Raw genomic sequence first — 26,542 nt, 5'->3', positions numbered from 1 at the left:
TATCCACTAAGTCAGAAACTCAGGGTGGGGGCTGGTGATCCTGGGTTTTGACAAGCCTTTCAGGGGATTCTGAAGGATGCAGGAGTTTGTGAATAACCAGGCTGGAGCACTTAGCATATTGCTGGGCACACATCAGGCGCTCAATATATGTATTGAATTGAACTGCAGTAAAAGATACAGAATTAAGTGCTTGGTCAATAGTATATATACTCTTGTCTGCCTGTTTTATTCCATGTCTGAGTAAAGATGGTAGACTGCAAGCCGAACTCTGTAGAAACCCTGACTGACTACTGTAAAACAAAGATGATTTCAACTATGTTTATAACTAGAAAATTATGCCCAAGAGTCAGTTAACATGCACTGAACACTTCTTGGGTGAAGAGCCTGATACTACAGCAGAAAGAGGAAAAAATCAGGCTGGGCCCTTGCCCTCAGGATATTTACACCCGGGTTGGAGGTGATGGGAAATCAATATAGGAAACAGCCTAAAAACACACACAAAAAGCAAATACAAATGAAATACACATGCTTAGGCGACACTGAAGGGAGGAGTGCTCAGTCAGATGTAATCGTAGAAAGCTTCCTAAAAGAACCATTAAGTTACATTTTTAGAAGTAGATGCTGTACAGCATAAACAGACAGTGATACAGGCAGAGAGTACCTCAACCAAAGGGAGTGACACTGGCAAAGGACCAGAGCTTTGTAAACAGCAAGTCACATACCGCAGACAGCAAGCAAGGTGTGGCTTGAGTAGAAACTTCAGATATGAAAACAAGATAAATTACGCTGGTAATTGAACATGTAGAGAGAAAGGGAGGAGAAGGAGAGCGAAGGAGGGAGCGAGGGAGAATGAGAGTGGGGTGGGTTGTTGAGGTAAATAGGGGTAGTAAATAATTGCTTCATGGACCTACTATTTGATAGCACAATAGGGTGACTATAGTCAATAATAACTTACTTGTACATTTTAAAATAACGTAAAGAGTGTAATTGGATTGTTTGTAACTCAAAAGATAAAAGCTTGAGGGGATGGATACCCTATTCTCCATGACGTGTTTATTTCACATTGCACGCCTGCATCAAAACGTATGTACCTCACAAATGTATACGCCTATTATGTACCCACAAAATTTTAAGAAAATAATTAAATTTTAAAAAGTAAACAGTAGAAATTTGAAAAAACATATAATTTTGTAAAAGGCTGAAGAATTCACATTTGATTCTGTTGACAATTTTTTTGTAGGGGTTCCTATGGTAAAAATGATATTTGTGGAAGCCCATTCTGGCAATGGAGTGCAGACTAGTTGGGGAGTAACTCGAATCTGGGAGGCCATACAGGAAGCTGCTATAGTAATATGTAATAGGCCATGAGCATCTGTGCACACAAGAAGGATTGAATGAGACTCCTACAGATAAAAAGAAACTGATGAGACCCTGAAGGAAGATTTGATGATGGGGAAAGAAGGCAAAGGGGAAATCAGTATCTGACAACTCTTGGGTTGCAAATCTGGAGAGCTGGGGACAGTGATTGGGCAGGGATGAGCTTAGATTTACCTGTCCCCTTTGTTTCAGTGGGCAGTAGTGGGGCTGGGCCAAATAAAATACGGGACTAGAGAGAAGAATAGAAACCAGTAAAGATTTACCAGCAAATGGCAAAACAAAATGTAAAAGCTATATAACATGGTTTCAAGCCTAATTTAAGTAGTCAAAAGGGAGAAAACAAGTTGCAAAAGAAAAACGATAGACTAGCTCTCTTCATCAAATGTCCTTTTAAAATGTAGATTTGATGATTGGTATTGACATAAAATGTTTACTTAGCTGGCCTTCTGAGAAGTTCAGTTTATTGAATTTATACCCTAGAGTTTTTAAAAGGATTTTAATTAAAGAGTGTCTTTAAATATTTATAGTCCAGTCAGAATCTCAAAGCATTATAGAAGCACATAGCCCCTGTTACAAATGAACAGAGAGGTAAGATGGCAAATCAAGGAGGCAACTCACTATCAGGCATAGGAGCAGACTACTAATACCCTGGAACACAAATCAGATGAGTGTGTTGTGACGTGTATTTGATGAGCATTTGCAGACAGGAATGCATACCTAAATTTCAACACTTCATTAAAAACTAATAGAGCCTATATATCAACCATCTGATCTTTGACAAACCTGACAAAAACAAGCAAGGGGGGAAAAGATTCCCTATTTCATTTTCACACACACACACACACACACACACACACACTAAACCTGTATGATATATAATATATATCATACTAAACCTGTATGATATACAGTATCCCTAGTCTAAAATGCTCCAAAATTTTTTGAGTGCTGACGATGCTCAAAGGAAACTCTCACTGGAGCATTTTTGGATTTGGGGTTTTCAGATTATAGATGCACAACTGGTAAGTACAATGCAAATATTCCAAAATCCAAAAGCATCGGAAATCTGAAATACTTCCAGTCCCAAGCATTTTCAACAAGGGATATTTAACCTGTATATAAATACACACATATATGTATATATACACTATACTTACATATAAGATATACTATATACATTATAAATTATATATATTAAATATATAAATACTAGGGACTGTTAGCATTTCTGTTGTCTCCAAGCTTTCAAAGTCATCAAAATTGCATTCTCTAAACTTGAATGTTCTGTTAAGTCTATAATGTATCTGCTAAAGGTTTTAACATTTGAGTTATTCTCTTTAATTAAACCCATAATTAAACTGGAATTATCTTCTCAGATGTTGACATTTTATAAAGCTATAAGTGGTTCTCTAGACCTGGGTATGGTCTATCTGGATAGCTGAAAATAGGTATGTCTGTTTGCAATCTTAGATATTTTATCTTGAAAAAAAAGTAGGCACCAATACCCTAAAAAATCTGTTTCTTTGCTCTTTTTGTCTGATCACTGGAAAAATTACCTTGAATGAGATGGAGGCTTTTTCATTCAGCCAAGGCTTTTTGTAAAAAGCCAAACCAAACAAAAAACAGTGATTCTAATGGATACAGATGGATCCTAGTTAATTTCGAGAAGCAATAAGATACAATTTTAACCAATTTTTTGAACCGAAATGAAAAACAACTCTAGTGTACTGTATGTCAAACAATATTCATTTAACCTTAAAAGCCACATGTATTGTTTATTCAAACCTCAGCTATACTCTGAGTGGTACCCTATGAAGCTGTAATGGGTTGGCTTTCTGGTAGTGGGAGAAATGGAGAACAAGTATTTGAAAAGTAGCTTTTAAATTCAGACTGTTTCTAACTCCCATGGCTTCCATTAATCTCTGGTGGCTTGAGCAGGTCAGAGAAGTAAACCCTGTTCTCTCAAAAGCACTAAGTGTACAATGAGATTCTGAGATACCCATGAAGATAAGCCTCAGAGAGCAAAACTAAGCCAGCATGTGGCCACTTTTGAACCATACAAGACAACATAAATAGGGTAGCCATAGAGTGGATTTATCTCAGACCATCCAGTTTTATTGCCTGTTTTTCTGGCAGGCATAATTATTAAGATTGCAGCTCTTGCTTTCAAAATGTGCCTTGGTTGAGATGGTAAATTACATAGTCACTCTAATCATAAGGCAAAGGGACATGAGACAAATCCCTGAGACAGGGGAAGTATTCTCTGTATTTTTTGAGGGAGAAGTTGAAATCCGCAGAATCAGGGCAAAGTGGAAGACAGCAGGGAGGAATAAACCCATTGTGAAGTCTCTCCTTACCATGTGCTGGGTTCCATGGGGGAGCACTTTAATGCCAGTGCTCCATACCAAAGCTGGAGATGAAGAAGTGAGTAGAAGCAGATGACCTTAGGGAGCCTCTGCCAAACATCTAATTCTATAAATTCTGCTGGGAGGGAGCAAGTGTGTTGAAATTTGAAAGAAGCTTTAAAAGGAAACTAGTATAAGGATTCTCCATTGATAGGCATTTGAGCTTCCAATGATGATATACAGCACTACAAGAAATCTGCCAGTTCTGTAAAACACAGAATTAGAAAAAACTACTTTAAATTTCAAATGGAAACAAAAAGAGCCCATATAGCCAGGACAATCCTAAGCAAAAGGAACAAAGCTGGAGGCATCATGCTATCTGACTTCAAACTATATTACAAGGGTACAGTAACCAAAACAGCACGATACTGGTACCAAAACAGATATATAGACCAATGGAACAGAACAGAGGCCTCAGAAATAATGCCACATATCTACAATCATCTGATGTTTGACAAACCTGACAAAAAAAAGCAACAGGGGAAAAGATTCCCTATTTAATAAACGGTGCTGGGAAAATTGGCTAGTCATATGCAGAAAACTGAAACCGGACCCCTTCCTTACACCTCATAAAAAAATTAACTCAAGATGGATTAAAGACTTAAATGTAAGACCCAAAATCATAAAAATCCTAGAAGAAAACCTAGGCAATACCATTCAGGACACAGGCATAGGCAAAGAATTCATGACTAAAACACCAAAAGCAATGGCAACAAAAGCCAAAATAGACAAACTGGATCTAATTAAACTAAAAAGCTTCTTCACAGCAAAAGAAACTATCATCACAGTGAACAGGCAACCCAAAGAATGGGAGGAAATTTTTACAATCTACCCATCTAACAAAGAGCTAATATCCAGAATCTACAGGGAACTTAAACAAATTTATAAGAAAAAAAAAAAAAACAACCCCATCAAAAAGTGGGCAAAGGATATGAACACACAATTCTCAAAAGAAGACATTTATATGGCCCACAAACATATGAAAAAAATTTCATCATCACTGGTCATTAGAAAAGTGCAAATCAAAACCACAATGAGATACCATCTCATGCCAGTTAGAATGGTGATCCTTAAAAAGTCAGGAAACAACAGATGCTGGAAAGGATGTGGAGAAACAGGAACACTTTTACACTGTTTGTGGGAGTGTAAATTAGTTCAACCATTTTGGAAGACAGTGTGGTAGTTCCTCAAGGATCTAGAACCAGAAATACCATTTGACCCAGCAATCCCATTACTGGGTATATACCCAATGGATTATAAATCATGCTACTATAAAAACACATGCACCCGTATGTTTATTGCAGCACTGTTCACAATAGCAAAGACTTGGAACCAATCCAAATGCCCATCAATGATAGACTGGATAAAGAAAATGTGGCACATATACACCATGGAATACTATACAGCCATAAAAAAGGATCAGAGAGTTATTTTCTTAAAAAATACTTTATTGTCAAATGAAGTACTTTATTGTTTGGGCTGTCAATATAAGATCTTGGCATTTTTAACCAAATAGCTCTTTGAGAAATACCAAAACACACACAAGGGGGGGGACTTCCTGCCAATAGTAGCAAGCCAAATCTGAAGAAGAGTACAAAATTATTTGTCCAGAAAAATCATAAATACTTATAAAAAGTGCATTGTGAGAATGCATGCGTTTTCAGGAGGAAATCAGAAGAGAGTGAATAGAGAAACTATGAGCTGGATGGTGCCCACCATCCACACTCTGTTCTTTCAAAGGAGATGTGGTTTAACAGATCCAAGTTTATGGTGAGAAACAGATTCTTTCCTTCCAAGAGCAGTCCCAATGCATCTGCTGGATTGTTACCATATCTGGCTCCCGGAAAGATGGTCATCACACAGTCTGTTCCTCCCAGTAGCCTCAGAAGTAAGAGTTCCCAAATTTGCTTTGCTTCCCCAAGTTGCGAGGCAGTATAATATAATGGATAAGAGAACAGATTGGAGCCAAACAGCTTGGATTCAAATCCTGGCTCTGCTCCTTCCTACCTATGTGACTTTGGGCAAATGAATTAACCTCTATGTGCCTCAGTTTCCTTATTGCTAAAATGGAGACAATAATGCCTACCTCATAGGGTTGTGAAGATTAAATGAATTAGTATATGCAAAGCATTTAGAATTGTGCTTGGCACACTGTGTCAGCTAAATGTTAGCTGTTATTCCTAATCCCCTTTCTTCCCATTCTTTGCCTCCACTTCTTTTTCCTCCTTCTCCTCAAGGGTAGCTTACACATGGGGGAATATCTGGCTTAAGGGACTCCCACAAGTGTGCTATGTATTTAACAAAGAAAAGGGTTTGAATCAAACCAACAAACAAACAAACAAGCAAACAAAGCTTAGCAAAGATAACTGTATGCCTGCATACTGAAAAGGAATCTTTTCATCTCTAAGTCATTGGAAGACAGGGTCCTGGAGATATTTTAAAAAACGACTAGAGAGATTTCTTCGGCTCGTGCCTTCTAAACTGGCTTAGAATTTCTCATAATTATGCCAGTCCTCTATTTCCAATTTTTTAAAAAAGAGTTTGCATCTTAATTAAAATCTCTTTTCTCTCTTGGTTAAAAATGAGGCTTGACAGGACAGATATCTGCTTAATTGGTAGAAGTACAATTTACAAAGTTATAAAGTGAAGTGTTAAAAATCCAAGTACCCGCCGGGCAAGGTGGCTCTCACCTGTAATCCCAGTACTTTCAGAGGCTGAGGCGGGTAGATTACCTGAGGTAAGGAGTTCAAGACCAGCCCAGACAACACGGGGAAACCCCGTCTCTACTAAAAATACAAAAATTAGCCAGATGTGGTGAACACCTGTAGTTCCAGCTACTTGGGAGGCTGAGGTGGGAGGATCGCTTGAACCTGGGAGGCAGAGGTTGCAGTGAGCTGAGATCACGCCACTGCACTCCAGCCTGGGCAACAGAGTGAGACTCTGTCTTAAAAAAAAATCCAAGTACCCAAATAAAGTAGAGTTCTGTGCTACCACATCCATGAACTCAAAATAAAAAGCAGGACCCAGAGGGGAAACTCAATGACCTACCCATGTTGACTGCCTGGTCAACCTGAAAATGAAAAGCAATCAGTTGTATACACTGCTCTTCTTTCTCATGTATCTTTTACCTCTGTTTGCACTGTCAGTCAACAAATCAGGGTGATTTCTATAAATTGTTGGAGTCTAAGCTCACAAAGACTATTCTAATGTGAGTAATGGGCACATCCAATGGTGTTTCTGGGCAGCTATGGAATTCCCTGATGGAGTTAGAAAGAATAAGACTGAAGAAAGAGTGGCTTTAACCACTCATGAAGAAATAATTGCTCTGAAATGCTTCACTCGGAATTCCTTATTTTTATTGTAGAAACAGATTCATATACACACACAAAAGTCCTCCAATCCCAGAAACAGAATGGGGTATTATTGACCCTGACAGGACATCGCAGATGGCCGATTAGGAATCACTGCTACTAATTTGTTAAACTCAATATGAAAGTCAACGCTTTCCCATCCACTGTCTGAATGATTTCTATTCAAGAAGAAATATTCTAGACATAAGAAACATGCCAAGAAGGAACATGATGACCTCAGAGGGACGGGGTCCTGGGACAGTCAGCAAGCACATGGGGATGAATTTTGAGCACAAGAGATGGAGAGAAAGCAAAAATAATCTGGAATGTTTCCATGGAAGGAGATCCAGTTGGGATTTAGAAGATGAGGAGTGGTAGGTGAGGATGGCAAATCTCTAAAATGATCCCATACGCATGAACATAAATGATTCACTTTTGAAAAGGTATTACTAATGACAGTGAGACTCTTTGATAGCTATGAAAAGATCAGAGTATCTCAATACACAGTCGTCCCTCAGTACCCATGGGGAATTGGTGCCAGGACCACCCCCCAGATACCAAAATCCATGGATGCTCAAGTCCCTGATAAAAAATGGCATCGTGTTTGCATATAACCTACACACATACTCCCATATACTTTAAATAATCTCTAGATTACTTATAAAATGTAATACAATGTAAATGCTATGTAAATAGTCATTTTACTATATTGGTTTCTAAAATTTGTATTTTTAAAATTGTTGTACCGTTACTGTTAACGTGTTTTTAAAAATTATTTTCTATCTGCAGTTGGTTGAATCCATGGATGTGCAACCAGTGAATATAGAGGACAGACTGTATTTTGAAGTTTAGGTGAGAACATATAAACTCAAAAATTACTGAGTTAATTTTATTTTTTTTATTTTATTGTGGTAAGGACACTTAATGAGATTTACCCTTTTAACAAACTTAAGTGTACAATACTATATAGTTAACTATATGCACAATGTTGCGCTGCAGATCCATAGAACTTGTTCACCTTGGAGGGGGAAGTCGGGAGTTGCTAATCAACAGGCATAAGGTTTCAGTTATATAAGATGAATTTTCATTTTTTAATGTAGTGTTTCTCATTAACAATGTTTCTTTCCTATCATCACGACCAGGAGATGGTGGTATTTCTGCAGAAAATGTGGGCCAAAACAAAAACAACTTGAGACTGATTTGTAAGAATCTATATTTGGATTTGCTGTTATTTTCTTCAGTTTTCTTTGATTTTGAAAACTTTGAAAAATCTGGTCAATTTTTATGATGTTTAAAATCAATGAAGTATCTCACATACCACTTCCCTGAAGATCCCGGATTCTAGCCGAGATGGGATCTGAGGTGCAATTTTGCTGCTCTTTTGGAAAGAGAAATCAAGTGTCTTAGGTAAAATGGCAGTTATCTTGAACACTAATTACTTTTAAACAGTTGCTTCCAGTTTCATTTACCTTGAAGGAGTTAGCAGAAATATCACAATTTCATAAAAAGTGACTTCCATTTTCTCCCTGGGCTCATTTGACATATGTTGGATGAATGGGGTTGGGTTGAGCAAATTGTGAGTTCGGCCATTTCTCCTCCCTCCCTACTGCGTCTGCACTTGGAATGCTGTCAAGAGTTTTTTGTGACTGTGGCTCTCTTTGTTTTAAATAAATCAGTCAGCATGATATATGATTAATATTATGCTAGGGGAAACAGGAAGACACAAAGCAATAACAGTGCAAGAATATATTTTTGAATGCTCAACTCTATGAACCAGATGAAGCCCTGAAGGTGGTCAAAGAAGATCAATGAGAACTAGAGTGATTAGGCAAAACTATTAGAAGAGGTGCAACTTCAACTGGACCCTTGAAAGATGAGTGGGATGTGAATAGGTAGAAGAGGAGGGGGAGCTATTCCAAGCTTGTGAAAAGTAACAGTGTAAGTGAAGCACATAACAGGAGGGAAGGTAGGAAGAAACATAGCATGTAACAGAACAAAGAGATCAGCCAGCCAGCCTAAAGCAGATGTGTGTGTTGGTGTCAGAGAAATGAGGCTGGAAAGTAGGTTAAGGAAGGATCAGACTGTTTCACAGAAGGTCTTTAAAACAAGATGAAAAATTTAGATTGGATAATATGGTAAGAAATGGTAGCATGATCAAGTAGTTTCTCAAGAAGAAAATTCCTAGGCTGGGCACAGTGGCTCATGTCTGTAATCCCGGCACTTTGGGAGACTGAGGCAGGAGCATCATTTGTGACCAGGAGTTTGAGACCAGCCTGGGGCAACATAGCGAGACCATGCCTCTACAAAAAAGAAAAAAAATTAGCCAGGCATGGTGGTGCAGGCCTGTAGTCCCAGCTACTCAGGAGGCTGAGGCTGCAATGAGCTATAACTGTGCCTGCACTACAGCCTGGGTGACAGTGAGACCCTGTCTCTGAAAAAGAGGAAACAGCCAAAAGAAAGAAGAGTAAAAGAAAATTCCTAGATTAGGGTATTATGTATCACGCATAATGTAGAAAGAACATTATGGACACCTACAGCCTTGGGGAGGAGCTGGATTCATGGTCAGATCAGAAGTTGGAGATCCCAGAAGTGTATGACTGCCACCAGTTATCTCCCTAATTTTTGAGCCAATCTTCCCTCACCCTGGAGTGCAGAGAACAAGGAGGAATGTGGTGTGAGTTGAGGCTGGAGAGACAGTCTTAGAAGTCTTCCTTCACCTCCCTGACTAGGTCAACCCCTCTCAATTATTAGCTTTTATAACACCTTTCCTTTGTGGCATGTGGCACAGTTACAATTTTATAATTACCTATATCATGATATGGTGTCTGTCTTCCCCACTAAAACTCCATGAGGGCAGGTTCCATGTCCATTTTTGTTCACCATTGTATCTCTAGCACTGGTGCAGTGACAGGCTCTTAGTGACTGCTTAACAATGTTTGCTGAATGAAAGAAAGTAGATACTTACACTCAAGACACTTTAAGATATTTACACTTTAAGCCTAGAGTGAGAGAAGGGTAAGTTAAGGCCTTGATGGGAAAAGATGGAAAGTGTGGTAAGATACTCTCTTAGGAGTATCTGCACATAACAATGTGCCATGCATGTCCCCTCTTTCCCTTTACTCCCCTGTACTAGGAGATATCCTTGTCATACTCCTATGAATGGGTCCCAGAAGGTAGTATAGAAGTTAGGAGCTTGAAGCTTTGGAGCCAGACTGACCAGGTTAAATTTCTAGCTCTGCCACTTACTACCATTTGTCCTTGGACAAATCACTCAACTTTTCTGCCTTAGCTTCCTCATCCGTAGAATGGGGATATAAATAGTTGTTATTGTTTTTGCAAGGATCAAGTGAGCTCTTCCACACATAAGTGCTTAGAACATGGTCTGGCACATTGTACGTGCTACATTTAGATGCCATTTGCTAAATGCATACTTGGCTTTCAATACAGTTAATACCTACCCCAAATACCTTTCCCTTGTCTAGTGTCCAAGTACATAGCCTTCCCTGTTGCTTTGACAAAATAAGCAGGAGACAGGAAGTAGAAATGATCAGTGGTGGAGGGAAGCTGGGTGTGGGTTTGGGTTTGAAGCCTGCCTTCCCAGGATGTGGCAGTAGTATAATCTCTGAAGAGATTTTTTCTTCTGATAAAGTTTCCCTTAAGGTTCCAGTGACTGTTTGCACTGTGCTTCCAGTCCTAATGAGGTTTGCTGAAGTGCCAGCAATGACACACATTGTGCCAACGCTCTTCTTGACTGTCCTAGCCTCAAAGACATGTCTAGCCAACAGAGGCTAGGGCTGAGATTCAATCCGTGCCTAGGATTGCTGTCTGACCCAGGAAGAAAGACACACATTAGGGTTTGGGGACAGTGCAGAAAGGCTATTTCAATGCCCTTTATATGAAGGTTTGCAAGTTCAGCAGTCAAAAGATTATTTCTTCTTCAGTATTTGGTGTGCAGTTAGGGTGGCCAGCATAGGGGAGAGGTGTCTGGGTTCCCTGCTGTATGAGTAATATGCTTATATAAGATACATTGTTGTAAAAACGTCATTTCCATGAGAAAAAAATAACTAGGTGCCTCAAAAGTTAGAACTTCAAAGGAGTTTCAACCACATTATATACAGCTGAAAGATGCAAAGAAACTGGAGGCAATGAAAGAACAACAATTTTTATGAAAGTGTAGGATTTAGTCTTTATAAAGGAAGATGAAAGAAAATTGTGCATTTAGGCTGGATAAGAGGTTGCAAAGAAAGAACTTAATGAATTATCGAGTACATAAAGGGACAATACATGGCCAGTAATAACTAGCTTTTATCTGTTGCTTCTGAGGACGTAAAAAAGAAAAGAAATTTAAATTGTAACAAGAGAACAGTAGAGAAAATAGCTAGTTCCAGGATCTGTTACCACAAAAAGGACTAGAACTAAAATTCTGTCTGGAGATTAAATTTTAAAAAGGCAAAACTATCAGAGATAGAGGAGAAGGTGCAATGCTACTTAACTCGAGGGTAAATATAGTAATTACTATATAAAATATAATAATTATTACTCATAAACCAATAACTCTGTATTAGGCCCTCTCCTAGCACTCTATGCCATCTCAGTTAATCTGCATAACCATTTCATAGGTACTAAGCATAATCTCCATTTTTATACCTGACAAAACCAAGGCTTTGAGTGGTTAAATAGTTTGTCCGAGATAACAGCACTAGTAGGTGGTAGCCCTGCAATGTCAAATCTATGACCTTCTGGCTTCAGAGCCTCTGTCCTTTGCATTATACTGTATTGCCTCTAGGTTGCAGTGACATGTCTTTTCACTGTTGCCTTTCCTTTCTATTATCAATTGTTTTTCAGTTTAGATTCCACATATCCTTTTCCCCAAAGGGAATAATCTCAGCCTAACAGCTGGATTATAGTGACCAGCTGGTTATCTTAGCAACCACATGTACACCTCTGCTCAGTATGGATTTTCTTTCTTTTGAGCCACACTGAAATTAAGTTGGGGCAAAGATGAGAAAGGAGGTGAGGAACAAAATATCCATCTTTCTTGACTGGAATGTAATAGCTACACTGTAGTACAGACATATACACACACACACATTATGAGAAACATATATGGAAAGATCCAGGGCCTTACCAAAACATAAGTTAAATTAGGCTGTAACTAAATCCATATTGACTTATGAGGGCTGGTACAAATAGCATATTAAAAGGGATAAGCATACACTGGTAGTCCAAACAAGGTCAGTCCTTCCAAAAAGCGATGTTAACTGTAGTGTCCTAAAGTGGTATGGGGGAAAAACAACAACTTGGAGATCAGGAATGAGACCAAGTAATTTCCTACTGACCAGGAATCAGTGTATAGTCAACACCATCTACCACAGTCAATCAGTAATTCAGGGGGAAAAATGCACAAAAACCATATTCTTTTTTTTGGTAGCACCTAATTCAAATCATGACTAAATTTCTAGCAATCATTCCAATCGAGTGTGCATTCATTTAAAGAGCACCTACTTTGGCACAGTGGGGGAAATAAAGATAAATGAAAAAGAGTATCTGTCTTAAAGAGTTTATGCATTGATACGGACGATAGTACATGCGCACAAATAACAAAAAACAGAAGTTGACGTGGTGATAAATGCTCCCAGTGAAGCACAGGTTAAGTGCTGAGGAGTCTTAGAGTAGAGACAGGTTTATTTCTAGCTTGCAGGATTTAAAAACGTTTCATGGAAGTGGCATTTAGACTGGATTTTGAAGGATAAGCAGGATTTATGGGTGCAGAAATTAGGGACGGAAGTGGGAAGGCAGAAAAGAAAGGCCTTCCAACTACTACTTATCAAAATGTGACCTGAGGACGGCCTGCAATAGAATCTGAGGAAGCTGCATTTGTGCTAGGTCTTGAAGGACTAGCAGGATTTCCACAGGCAGGGATGGAGAAAAAGAATTTTCCAGAAAGAGGAAACATTTTCTCCATCCCACCTGTACATGTGCAGTTGTTACTTAGGCAGCCCTTTTGTCTCCTTTTTCTCACAGTTCCTTATCATGAAATGCCACCACTCATTCGTCCCAAACTGGTTGCCATATGGTTGGACTTAGATGCTTTAACCAATCAGAAACTGAAATTGGTTGCTTTTCCATTGGTTCACTGAGGTTTCAGAATTTTAATAGGCTCAATTTAAGTGCACTAAACTCAGATTAAAAAAAAAAAAAAAAAAAACCATGGTTCCAGGTTGTCCCAAGTTACCTACATGGTCTCAGGAATGATTTCTCAAAGTAACAGTCCACAGACTACCATTCTGCATCAGAGTGAATGATGGGATCTGCTTAAATGCAGATTCCTGGATCCCACTCCAAGGCCACTAAATCAGATTCTCTGCAGGTGTGATCCAGGAATCTGAACTTCAACAAGTTTTCTGAGCAATTCTGAAGTGCACTAAAGTGTGAGAAACATCGAGTGGAAGAGGACAGAGCAAAGGTAAAAAGGTGAGAGCCCAGGAACAATGCAGTGGGCCCTGAGGTGCATGAATGGAAGAATATTGACCTATAAAGGTAACTTGAGGTTAGACCACAAAAGGCCTTCACTGTCAGAGTCGGGGTTTGATATGTATTTGAGCGGCAACAGGGAGTCATCCCTTTCAGTGGCAGAACACTGTGGTTAAAAGCCTGAAATATGGAGCCAGGCTGCCAGGATTCAAATTTAGCTCCTCAACTCACTAGCTACCTGACCTTGGGTAAGATTCTTAACCTCTCTCTGCCTCAGTTTCCTCATCCATAAAACAGGGAGAACAACAGTACTCATCACATAGGGTTGTCATGAGATTAAGTGAGTTCATCTCTGTAAAATGCTTAGAGCTGGGACTGACATATAGTAAGTCCAAATAGATGTTGGAATATAATTTTTGAACAGGGGTGTAACACGGTGATGGATCACTTTTTGGAAGATTAAAATGGCAGTAATATATAGGAGTCACCTACGCATCCCCCACCAGCAAATCCTATAATTTTTTTCCTCTAACTCAGTGGTTCACAACCTTAGCTGCATATTTGAATCACCTCCTCCTCCTCCTGATCTGGTATAAGTCTACCAAGGTAATTCCAATATGCACCCATGGTTGAGAACCAAGGCTCCAAATATATTTCAAATTTGTCCACTTCTAATTATTGAGTCCTCAGCATATACAAGACACTGTGCCAGGTCCTTCTCTTATCTCATTGAAATCTCACAAACATCTTGAAGGTAGGAGCTAACATTATCCTCACTTTAAAGATTGGTAGAAAGGTTGAATAAAGTCATCCAACTACAAAGTAGCAAGGCTGGGATTAGAACCAAGGCAGTTTGGCTCCAAAGGCTCCACTCTGAACCACTACTGTGTTCCCAGTTCAAGCACTTGTTTTCTCACACTGAAAAGAGTACTACCCTAACCATCTTGCTAGTCTCTCCACTTGCATTATTGCCTCCCTCCAATCTAGTCTGGACACAGTAGCCAGTGAGATCTTATAATATGTTAATTGGATCACTTCATACTCTTTCTCACAACCTTCCAATAGCTTCCCAATGCATTAAAAATGGGCATCCAAAATCCTTCCCATGGCCCTCAGAGTCCCGCATGGTCTAACTTCTAGTCACCTCTCCAGCCTCATCCCATGCCAGTTTCAACCACAGTCACTACATTTCAGCCACACTGGTCCTTAGGCTCTTTGAATGCTCTAAGTTCTTCCCTGCCTGGGGCCTTTGAACTTTCCTTTCTCTCTACTTGGAATGCTCTTCTTTGGGCTCTTCGCATGGATGACTCCTTTTTATCTTTCAGGTCTCAGCTTAAATGTCACCTTCTCAGAGAGGCCTTCCCGACAACTCAATCTAAATAAACTACTTATTTTTTGTCTCAGTCCTTTGTTTATTTTCTGCATAGTACTCACATTGTCTGTATTTTTATGTTTGCTTATTATTTGTCTTTTCTGGTGAGTTCCATAAGAGCAAAGAACGTATCTTGGCTGCTATGTATGCTATATATATATTGTTGTGTACGTTGTGTACTGCAAAAGGATGCCACAGCTACAGGGGTGCATTCCTTGGGATTTTCTGAAAAATGGCAATAAAGTATCTTACGTAAGGGAATCCTTTTTGTAACTCACATAAAGATGCCATATGGTCTAGCACCGCCCTATATGTCTACTGTATTTATCAATATAAATACCCCAATTCTAGCACAATGCTGAGCATACAGTAGATGGTCAAAAAATATGTTGACTGGACAGAAGGAAAGAGGACAAAATTAGGATATTGCCAGTGGGAAAGTGGGAAAAGGGAGAGATACAGATAACTGCCGACAGATTTGGTAATTTGAGAAGAGGTAACAAAGGAGAAATTAAAGGGGATTACATTTGATCCCAGGAACCTACAGAAAAAAACTAGTGCCTCTATATATATATATAGTGCCTCTCTCTCTCTCTCTCTCTATATATATATATATATAGAAACCTAAAGAAGAAAAGACTGATGTGAGAAGATAATTCAATTTTGAATATAATTTGAGAAAATGCTTTCTGTTTTTGCTTTTATTGAGTTTGTCACCATCTTATTATGGGGTTTTAAAAATATACCTAAATTTGCCCTGCACAGTCTTCAAAATGGCCACATCAGTTCTTTGCAAGGTCCACTCTTCCTTTTAAGGCTATGAACGAAAATAGTCTGTGTTTTATGATACAATAATTTAAGGGCCAAGCTAGAAGGGATTAAGGATGGAGAAATAAATATATTCACTTTCACATTTGATGACTCTCTCCCATCCTCCCCTGAAGCACAGCAATCCATCCAGTGCAGTTTTTTTTTAAGACTGTGGTCTTTAAAATCAATGTTTTAATTACTTTTTCCCTTTGTTAATTAAACTACCTTTAAAAACTAAGGCTACCATAAAAATTACCTTTCCCTAGGACACTGGACAGGCATTTTCCTCTTTTCTGAATTCTACTACACAGGATAGCACCACCCAGGGCTCTTGGGATATAACACACCTACCTCTGCATACCCGGCAGCAGGAATCTGGAACAGAGACTGGGAAGGCACAGGTTAATTTGGGGCAAGTCTTGAGACCACAATACACATTTCCCTCCTGCCAAGGAGAAATAGAATTAAGATCAGAAGCATCTAGGATAAGTGTAAAGGCTTCACTTAATACCTGAGATAGAGCAGGGACTCAGAACATGGCATGTCCTTCCCCCCAGCTCTCCCATTGTCAGTTCTCAGTACTTCCTACATTTTATTACACATTATTTTTTTTCTCCTACAATTCCTCCATGCCAGAGACTAAGTCACAGAAAAGTTAGCAATCCTAGTCGAGCATCATGGTCTAAGGTGGTACAAAGTAGTCTGTCAGGGATGGCATTGAGCCTTTGAACCACCAATTATAGTCTTGTTTCTTTCTTCTCTTTTCATGGCATCCTTGGTCCCCCAGCTGGATTGGGGGTTTAAAGGAATGAAGATTTATTTCATAGCTTTCATTTGTAATATTCACTAGACTCTCCCTTCCAAACCAAAGGAACAAGCTCTCTGGGATAATACAAAACTATACAAGATGATCTGATGGTCATAGCTCAGTCTTGCACAAGGCAAGGGAGAGGATAAAATTTACTTGGTGGTTACATCTGTCTTTGCAATAATCCTGATTTCCTAAATTTCTATCTTCCAAATGTTATTCCTTAAACCTTGTTCTTAGTTCTTAGAAGCATATTCTTCTAGGGCTAGAAGGGTTCCTGGAAGGCCATTAGGAAAGCAAGTCCACAATGAAATTCTCCTAAATTTATGATTATGATATAATGCAACTCATGTTTTATTCAAACACCTGACAGTGCAGGCACAAATGAAAGTACAAATACAGAGGAAGCTCTTGTATTTGGGTAGGGCCTGGCAGGAATGTTAAGATGTATGGTCTTACCGAACAGCTGCACTGGGTGCATTGATTGGGTTGCCGATTCTGAAAGAGCCCTTCAGCCACGAACAGCTCTCCATGTTGGTAAGTTGTCCCATTGTACTCGCAAGACTTGCTGGTCACCTTATTGTTCACTGGGGGCAAGGAGTCTTCTAGAACAGGGTGGAGAAAAACTACACTGAGTATTGGCATCATTGAAAAGAATTTCATAAATCCCAACAAAGGACGGACCTGTACTACATAGAGGGAGTTTTAAGAGTCCTTGCTCCAGTGGCCAATGATTTTAAATAACATTAAAATAGCCAGACAAATATAGCAGCTGACATTACCATCTATCCATCCATCCATCCATCCATCCAACCATCTATCCATTCTTTTATTTGTTGACCATTTACTGAGCACCTACTATGTGCCAGGAATTGTAATATGTGTTAGAGAGGGATCAGAGAACACGGACAAGGTCCCTGCCTAGACGGAGCTAATATTCCTAGATGAATAAGATATTATCTTTCCTCAAAGGAAGGAGTCCATGCTACCTCCATTTAATCTTTTCCCTCGGTTGCTTCAGAAGGGGACCCATCTATTATAATTGCCCTGGTAACTTTATTCCCTCTAACATTTATTTATTTATTTATTATTTAGAGACTGAGTCTCACTCTGTTGCCCAGGTTGGAGTGAATGGTGCGAGCTCTGCTCACTGCAACCTTTGCCTCCTGGGTTCAAGCGATTCTCGTGCCTCAACCTCCCAAGTATCTGGGACTACAGGCGCCTGCCACCATGCCTGGCTATTTGTTACTATTAGTATTAGTAGTAGTAGAGATGGGGTTTCACCATGTTGACCAGGCTGGTCTCAAACTCAATTGATCCACCTGCCTCATCTTCCCAAAGTGCTGGGATTATAGGTGTGAGCCACGGCGCCCAGCCACCACCCACATTTTAAATCACTTTTGTGCTTATCTATTTGTTCCAGCCTCTGTGGTTTTGCTTATTTTTAATCCCTCCACCAAGACTGCCCACTCCCCGACTCTTTTCTACCCATTGAAGTCCTATCTGATCTTGAAGGTTCAGCTTATGCCCCCTTTCCTCCACGAAGCATTCTCTAAATAACTCCAGCCACAATCTGGACCTCTCAAGGCATCTAATGTCTGAAGCACACAATATGACATTTGAATATTATTGAAACTCATATTTGTGAATTATAGTAACCCAGCAGACCATTTACAAAGAGATTTCACATATATTACTACAATGGAGCTTTATAACAACCCTGTGAATCAAGTAGGGTAAATTCTTACCTTCATTTTCATTTTAGGGAAATAGGGTTGCTGAGGTTATGTGAATTATTTGAAGTCACAAAGCTAGTGAGTGGTGAAAAAAGGAACTGAAACCAACAATAGATACAACCAGAGCTTGGAAAGTGCCTGCCATGAGACAGTGGAAGGAGAGAAATCAGGGGAGCTGTATGTTTCATTAAGGAGGGGCTTAGAGAGTTGAACCATCCTTTCTTTCCATCAGTCAAAACTATAAGGAATATGAATCTAGTTTATGGTGGGTAAGTTGTACCTCAATACAACTGTTTAAAAAAACAGGCATGGTGGCTCACGTCTGTAATCCCAGCACTTTGGGAGGCCAAGGTGAGCAGATCATGAGGTCAGGAGATCGAGACCATCCTGGCTAACACAGTGAAACCCTGTCTCTACTAAAAAATACAAAAAATTAGCCAGGCATAGTGGTGAGTGCCTGTAGTCCCAGCTAATCAGGAGGCTGATGCAGGAGAATGGCATGAACTCAGGAGGTGGAGCTTGCAGTGAGCCGAGATTGTGCCACTGCACTCCAGCCTGGGCGACACAGCGAGACTCCACCTCAAATAAAACAAAACAAAACAAACAAACAAACAAAAGAATGAAATCATTCTCAGGATGTAGTGAAAACGATAAGGCTAACAATAATAACATCCATAATAATAATAATACAATAATAGATACCATTTATCAAGCCCTAGCTATGTGCCAGGCAGGAGTGAGTGCTTTTACATACATAATCTCATTGGCTCTTACTAATAATGTTCTGATATAGACATTATGATTATGCCCATTTTGCAGATGAGGAAACTAAGGCTTAAGAGATCAATTGACTTACCCAAGGTGACACAACTTGCAAGTGGCAGCACTAAGATACAAATTGATGTCTGACTGATTCTAGAACCTTCTCTCATAGCCACTATCAAAAAGAGTGCCAATCACTTTAAACCTATAATAAGGAAGGGACCATTTAATTAAAAACCAAAACCCAAACCACTAGAACATGAAGGCTATGCTGTCCCTAATGTTGTGGCCTAAAATACCCAGACAACAGACAATGTGCTTCCTTTGGCTTCAGTGATTTGGGTAACTAACTCAATTCTATACTTCGCTATATAAATTGATCTAACATCTATTTCTGAGCAATTCACTCTTAGAGTGTTAACCACTTATTAATGACCCTTTACAGGATATAAAGAAAGTTCCTTACTTTTGCCTATAAAGACAGCCTTAGCTCCTAGAAAGAGTTTAACTCATACTAATTGACTCTCTGTCTGGGCTAAGAGGCCCTGCCCCTGCCCACAAGCGTATACAATCAGACAGCTGCAGCTGGCAGACATGAGTGAAACCCATCAGAGAAAGGACAGAAGCAGACCCATTTGCCCCTTGGGCTCTAATTATTCCAAATCTCAGCATTATGTGGTGAAGGAAAACTACAGTGACCTACAAAATAATATTTGCCATGGCTCTTACAGGAGCTGGCAGATGTTTGGAATACCAAACAAACAACAACAACAACAAAAAAAGAAGTTTGCAATTATTTTGCCTCAAAAGAATGTGGCTTGATTTTTGAACCAGGCCTTCTACCAAGGGATCAATGGCAAGGCAACTGCAGGGTGAGATTTTCCAGCGAAAGAATGATCTTGAGAATCTTCCTTGCAATAGTCTTCTGAGTAACCTGGCATTGGAGTCTTATTCTACTCAATAGGAGATAAGGAGAAAGAGAAAGAGAAAGAGAGGAAGACACAGTAGAATCAAAGAAAAAGAAACCAATTATGGTCATGCTTAAGGCTAGTTTTATGCAATAAAAGTCTTAACATCTTCTCATTCTTATTTCATTCTTCCAACAACCTTAATGGTGTATATGTTAGCGGTGGGGGCGAATTACTGAAAATGAGGCTACTAGTACTCCAAAAGATTTGTCCCATGTCACACAGCTGTTTAACAGGAGAGCCAACTCAGAAATATAGCTTTCCTGCCTTCAAATTTGTGCTCTTCACAGAATGGGTGTTAAAGCTTCAGAGTAGGATCACTGAGTCATAATCCCAACTCAGTGGTACCGACTCCCCACAATCTTGTACAAGGCACTTTACCTCTTTAAGCCTCAATATTTCTAGGAATGCGATATGGACTCAAATCTCCCCTTGCATCTTTAGAGGGCCAAAACAGCATGCTTCCTAACTGCAGAAGGAAGAAAAGCCACCTCACACTTTACCTTCTCCTCTCCCAGATTTTCAAAGTTGGCTGGGCTAGTAACCAATTATCCTTGGAACACATTCCGGGTTCCTGACTGAAAACTAGCAGAAAATCACTTCAAAGTAAAGCTGGTTACAGGGCCCCTCAGGGAATGCTACAATAGGAAGGACCAGGCTGCATGACTTCTAGCCTCCCCCATCTCTTCTGTTTCCAGTCAAATTCCCACCTAGCACTAAAAGGAGAACTGGAGAAAAAACCATCATAGGGTGAGCAGACAAGCACTAAGCCATGTGACCACAGATGTGTCGGGAAAGAGGAGGTTTCTTCTCCCCAAGTGAGGGATGATCTCATATGTAAGTAGAACTATGATTTCCGGGATGCTCAAAAAATACCCCCTTATCCTAAACGTCTCTTACCACCTTTTCTCACACTGATGCTTAAAATGCCACTATTGGAAGTCCATTCCTCTAGGTTAAATGGCTGCCTTTTGCAATCAGATTTTATAATCCCAAGACTTCTATGAGAGGGTACACTTACACCTTGTCACTAACTAACACCCCAGTGTCAATAACTGCCACAGACCTTTTTTTTTTGGTCCTTCAGAGCAACTGGCAAATTTTACCACGAAGTCTGTGGTTCCACTTCACTGCTTTTTGTACACCTTCTCTCCTCTCCTGGTGCTACCCTTCTTCCCACACGCTGGAACCAAGTCCTCATACTGACTGCTCTCTTCCCCACTCTCCCCACCCTATAAAATGATCATTTCCATAGTAGGACAGTTATTGGATAGTCAGAAAAGCAGCTTGCACGTCAGGAGAAAAATCTACTCCCAGTGTTATAAATACGAACCTCCCCAGAGCTTTCAGAGATCAGTTGCTAATCTCCTTGATGCCAAGCCATCTTTTCTTTTGCCATTACTGCCATTACTTTGGTTCCTACTTTTCTTCTGATGGCTGAGCCTGATTCTAGCATTTCTTTGGTTCTCTGTCATTCTACTGATACAGTCCTGGAACATTTGCAGGCTGTTGCGGGGTGGTGGTGGGTGGAGAAGCGACATGGAAATGAAGGTAAAGGCTAGAAAGAAGAGGTTATATTCTCTTTAATTACCCATGACACACAGAGAGACACATACATCCAACAAAGTAAAACTATATCATGTAAAGGGCTTTACCCCAGGTCTCAGAAATATATGGGAAGAGAGAATGACAAAAAGGCCACGAAAGAAACCCCTAGAATAGGATGCTGTTCCTTTGTGTGTATCTCACAGCGATGCAAGAGAAAAAAACTGAGCCTGGTCTTTGGGGTCTGCAGACATTGGTCTCTGAGGTCCCAGCTGCTATGATCTGAATATTTGTGTGCCTCTGAAATTCATATGTTGAAATCGTAACCCCCAAGGTGATGGCTTTTAGGAGGTGGGGCCTCTGGGACGTTATTAGGTTATAAGGGCAACATCCTCATGAATGAGATTAGTGCCTTTATTAGAAGAGGCCTGTGGGAGCTTGTTTGCCCCTTCTACTACATAGGCTCACAGGGAGAAGGCATCGTTTCTGAACCAAAAACCAAGCCCTCATCAGAGAACAAATCTGATGGTGCCTTGATCTTGGATTTCCAGCTTCCAGAACTGTGAGAAATAAATTTCTGTTGTTTATAAGCTACTCAGTTTATGGTGTTTTGTTATACCAGTTCAAACAGACTAAGACACCAACTTTGGCATGTCTTGGTTCTGTGATCTTAGGAAGGTTTCAGTACGCCTTCTACTTTACATGGCTGTGAGGTTTAGTGACAATTAATTTTTTTTTTTTTTTTTGAGACGGAGTCTCGCTCTGTCGCCCAGGCTGGAGTGCAGTGGCTGGATCTCAGCTCACTGCAAGCTCCGCCTCCTGGGTTCACGCCATTCTCCTGCCTCAGCCTCCTGGGTAGCTGGGACTACAGGCACCCGTCACCTCGCCCGGCTAGTTTTTTTTGTATTTTTTAGTAGAGACGTTAGCCAGGATGGTCTCGATCTCCTGACCTCGTGATCCGCCCGTCTCGGCCTCCCAAAGTGCTGGGATTACAGGCTTGAGCCACCGCGCCTGGCTAGTGATAATTAATTTTAAAAGCCCAAAAGTATCTGGTACATAACATTTACAATAAATGGTAGACGATGTTGCTCTAGAAAGAGGGCACAGAGAGGAAAGCAGTAAAGTTGAAGAATATGAAGGAATTTTCCCAATTTCCGTGGATGATAACTAATTGAAAGGCATTTGCTTTGTACTGATGTGTATGGTAGGTGCTATGGAGACATGAGTCAAAACACTATTTCTCTCTTGTTTTCTTACTCCTTCAACAAGCACTTGTGGAGGTCTTTGACTATACCTGGCACTAATAGATACTTGACTATACATTGACAATACCTGGCACTACGTTACGTTAAAGCTACAAAGAAAAATAGGACATTCCCCTGACTTCAAGTAAAATCCTGCTTTCATTGGAGGGGAAGGAACAAAAAGGTGTTAAATGATAATGTATATAAACAACACATAAAGGTTCATAAAGGAAGAGAGGTCAGATAATCACAAATTGCCATTGTTAAGTGGGAAGGAGTATCAACTGCATCAATAAGGATTCAGGTTAGATACTAAAAAATATTCCTTGCTGAAAGGGTTATTAGAAACTGAAACCACAGGCCAACCAGGCATGTAAGGAAATTATTTTCAAACTAGGTTCTGTGCTGCTTTAGGATTCTTCAGACGTACTTGAGGGATCTGAAAAAAAAATCCCTTCCCCATTTCTACTTCAACAGAATATGTCTTACTTTATTAGTGAATGTGTTTTTATTAGTTTTTTATGATTTCATTTGAAGAAAGGGTTTGCGGCCATAAGACACTGTAAAACACTGGAATAGAATCTCTTCACATATTTGCTGTTTGGGGATTAAAATCCTATTTGTCCCTAATATATAAAGAGCTTCTAGAAATTGACAAGAAACAGATTCATAACCCAACGGTAAAAATGAAAAAAGGATATAAATAGACAGTTGACAGAAATGGAACTACAAGTGACCCTTGGACATGAAAAAATCAACCTCATTCATTAGAGAAATATAAATTAAAACTGCAATGAAATACCATTTTTCTTATCAGATTTAGAAAAATCCAAAAGTTTGAATAAAACACTCTTGGTAAGTCTGTGAAGAATTGATTAAAACACAATGAAGGGTAATTTAGCAATATATGTTCATTTAAAAATACATATATATTTGACCCAACAATCCCATTTTTAAGAATTTATTCTATAAATATACTTGCACATGTGAAACATATAAAAGTTATTCATTGCAGCATTGTTTGTAATGGCTGAATATGGAAACAACTTCTATGTCCATTGATAGAAATCTGGTTAAATAAATGATGGCTCATTATTATAACAAAATATTATGTAGTTCTATAAAATAAGTTCTCTGTGCACTAATACAGAAAGATATATTATTAAATGATGAAAACAAGGTGTAAAATGATGCGCACAATAAACTACTTTTTATGTAAATGAAAAAATATTTTAAAAATATATATATTTATATTTGCTTACATTTCCATAAAAATCTGGAAAGATATGTAACTACTAAAAGTTATGGGGGAACTACATGTTGTAGGGAGAAGATAAGAATTGGGTGAGTGTGGGTCGGGTGAATAAGATCTTCTATTGCATTCTTTTATATGTATACCTAGATATATAATCATATATACATGTACATATACATATGCATTCATATTCTTGAATGATATAAATGTATTCTTCATTACATTTGAAGACTATGTTTGAAAAAACTTCTACTTGAAGGCCATAGACTAGACTAGGTGAACATTTTGGGTCCCTTCCAACCATAGAAAATCAATCCTACAAAGCTGGTCATCAGAAGCCCGGTTGTATTCCTACTAGTGGGAGAGATTCTGGCTATGACTTTGTGTTCCCAGTCTTATTCCAATAAGTGGGTTCTCTCCACCGACATTATCGAGCCCCTCCATCTGGGCAAAGTGGAGGTTGTTACACTGCTTTCTTAAACAGTGTTAAAGTAATTGTGTAAATCTGAGCTGTCTTTCAGTCCTTGGCCCAAATGGAAGGAACACAGACAAACAAGGGTGCTAGTGGGAAACCACCCATGGCCTTCTACCAGAGCACCGCTGCAATGGAGGGAGGAGCCGCTGGGATCTAGCTGCATCTCAGTCAGGCAAAGTAAGAGCATATATCCGGCATGCAACACATCTTGCAGAATGAATGTATCAAAAAAGTGGGCTGGGCGCGGTGGCTCACACCTCTTAATCCCAGCACTTTGGGAGGTGGAGGTAGTGGATAACCTGAGGTCAGGAGTTCGAGCCCAGCCTGGCCAACATGGTGAAACCCCGTTTCTACTAAAAATACAAAAAATTAGCCAAGCGTGGTGGCGGGAGCCTGTAATCCTAGCTACTCTGGAGGATGAGGCAGGAGAATTACTTGAACCTGGGAGATGGAAGTTGCAGTGAGCTGAGGTTGTGCCACTGCACTCCAGCCTGGGCAGCAAGAGTAAATCTCTGTCTCAAAACAAAAACAAAAACGAAGAACAGTGGGTATCTGCAGCCTCCCCCAACCTCCAAAAAGTAACAATGCTCATATTCTGAGGCTATGTGGATTCAGATGACGTTTTCCTTGGGATGCTCCCTGCTTCAAATGGGTCCATCAGTTGAATCAGTGATGCCTGCCTTTAGATTTCTTTTTTTTTTTTCCCCCAGCACTCCAACTGCCATCACTTCCTTTTCCCCTGGGCCTCTTGATGTGACGACTTAACTAGATCTGCTTTCCTTGGATAGAGTCCAATGATTTCTAGATTTTCCCCAAACTCTCCTCCCCCATAAAAACTTAACTCTTCTGTGGCCCATCACATTAAGGTCATGCTGGCAGGCCTTAATACTAATCCCATTAAGTAATTTATACTGAAATGAAAATGGAAGATAGTGTTTTAAAACAGGGTCCTTTGCTAGATAATTACATTGTAACATAGGCCTTTGATGTTTTATTCATAATGAGGCTGTAGAACATAGGGTAAAGAGTGTTAAACTTTCTAGAACTTAAGACTTGAATGAGGGAACTTGCTGAAAATACAGCTTCCAAGACCTGTCCTAGGGGGAGGGGAAGCCTTACTTCATAGTGTCCCATTTGGATTCAAATTAAAGCTCCATTAAGTAATTACTGCTTGTTAGCTGAGCAAATTCTTAGCATCTCTGAGTCTCAGTTCCCCCATCTATAAAATGGGGATGATAATGGTACCTACCCCATAGGTTGCTGTGATGATCAAACAAAGTAAGACGTATAATCTGTTCAGCATAGCACCAAGTACATATTAATGCCCAATAAATGTAATTGTTGTTCTTTTACTACTAGCTATAAATGGTAGGGTTTCTGGAGGGCAGAAAGCAGGCTGGTAGGGAAAGAGATGTGGGGCTACTTAACCCTTACAGTGGTCATCCTCTTACCACACTGGCAGACCCTGCCTCTGTATAAGGCTTATGCTGAACTCCAAAGTAGCAGTGACATTTACTTTTCAGTCAGTATTATATACTGTAAATTTTAGAAATTCTCAACACCTGTAATGTAATGACAAGGTTTGTTTTTACCCCGTGCAGTCTTTCACAGTCTTTCCCTGTCCTGTAAAACTTCTCAAAAATTGTCAGATCCCAAGTGGTTACTAGAGATTCACTTCTGAGCCATCACATCCACTAAGAATCCTTTTATGCCGCAGCTCCTGGGTGAACACCATCTGCCCCATTTTCCCATCTCAGTGGGAAGACCATCAGGCGTGATTTAGCCAAGCAGTTGCTTTCTAGCCAGAGCTATTTACCAAACACTAAGACTCTACTTTGGACTTATTGAGGACCCCAGACAGGTGAATTTATGCTCAGAAGGGTCACAAATGTTATTTGTGATTACGAGTAGTCCTAAAAGGCATGGAAGAGAGAGAAAGAGTGAACTCCTTGGCCAACACT

At 39.7% G+C, this 26,542-nt stretch overlaps 1 protein-coding gene across 5 annotated transcripts in view; it reads right to left on the bottom strand.

Annotated features, from left to right (window-relative positions):
- Positions 1-26,542, bottom strand: part of CHRDL1 (chordin-like 1) — a 121,655-nt gene that overhangs the window by 29,017 nt on the left and 66,096 nt on the right. For 2 of the 5 annotated variants that reach the window (XM_011984507.1, XM_011984506.1), the window contains exons 5-6: positions 17,056-17,201; positions 16,140-16,233 (exon numbers count right to left, since the gene is read on the bottom strand). The exons of 1 other annotated variant lie outside the window; for it this stretch is intronic. In XM_011984507.1, the coding sequence (XP_011839897.1) occupies positions 16,140-16,233; positions 17,056-17,201 (240 nt within the window). The remainder of the gene's footprint in view (positions 1-16,139; positions 16,234-17,055; positions 17,202-26,542) is intronic. 2 more of the 5 variants (XM_011984509.1, XM_011984508.1) reach the window with 1 other exon arrangement.

The sequence above is a fragment of the Mandrillus leucophaeus genome, unplaced genomic scaffold (genome assembly GCF_000951045.1).
Source record: "Mandrillus leucophaeus isolate KB7577 unplaced genomic scaffold, Mleu.le_1.0 Scaffold269, whole genome shotgun sequence".
NCBI lineage: Eukaryota > Metazoa > Chordata > Mammalia > Primates > Cercopithecidae > Mandrillus > Mandrillus leucophaeus.
Note: the sequence above shows the minus strand (reverse complement) of the source record. Positions and strands in the feature narration are given on the sequence as shown.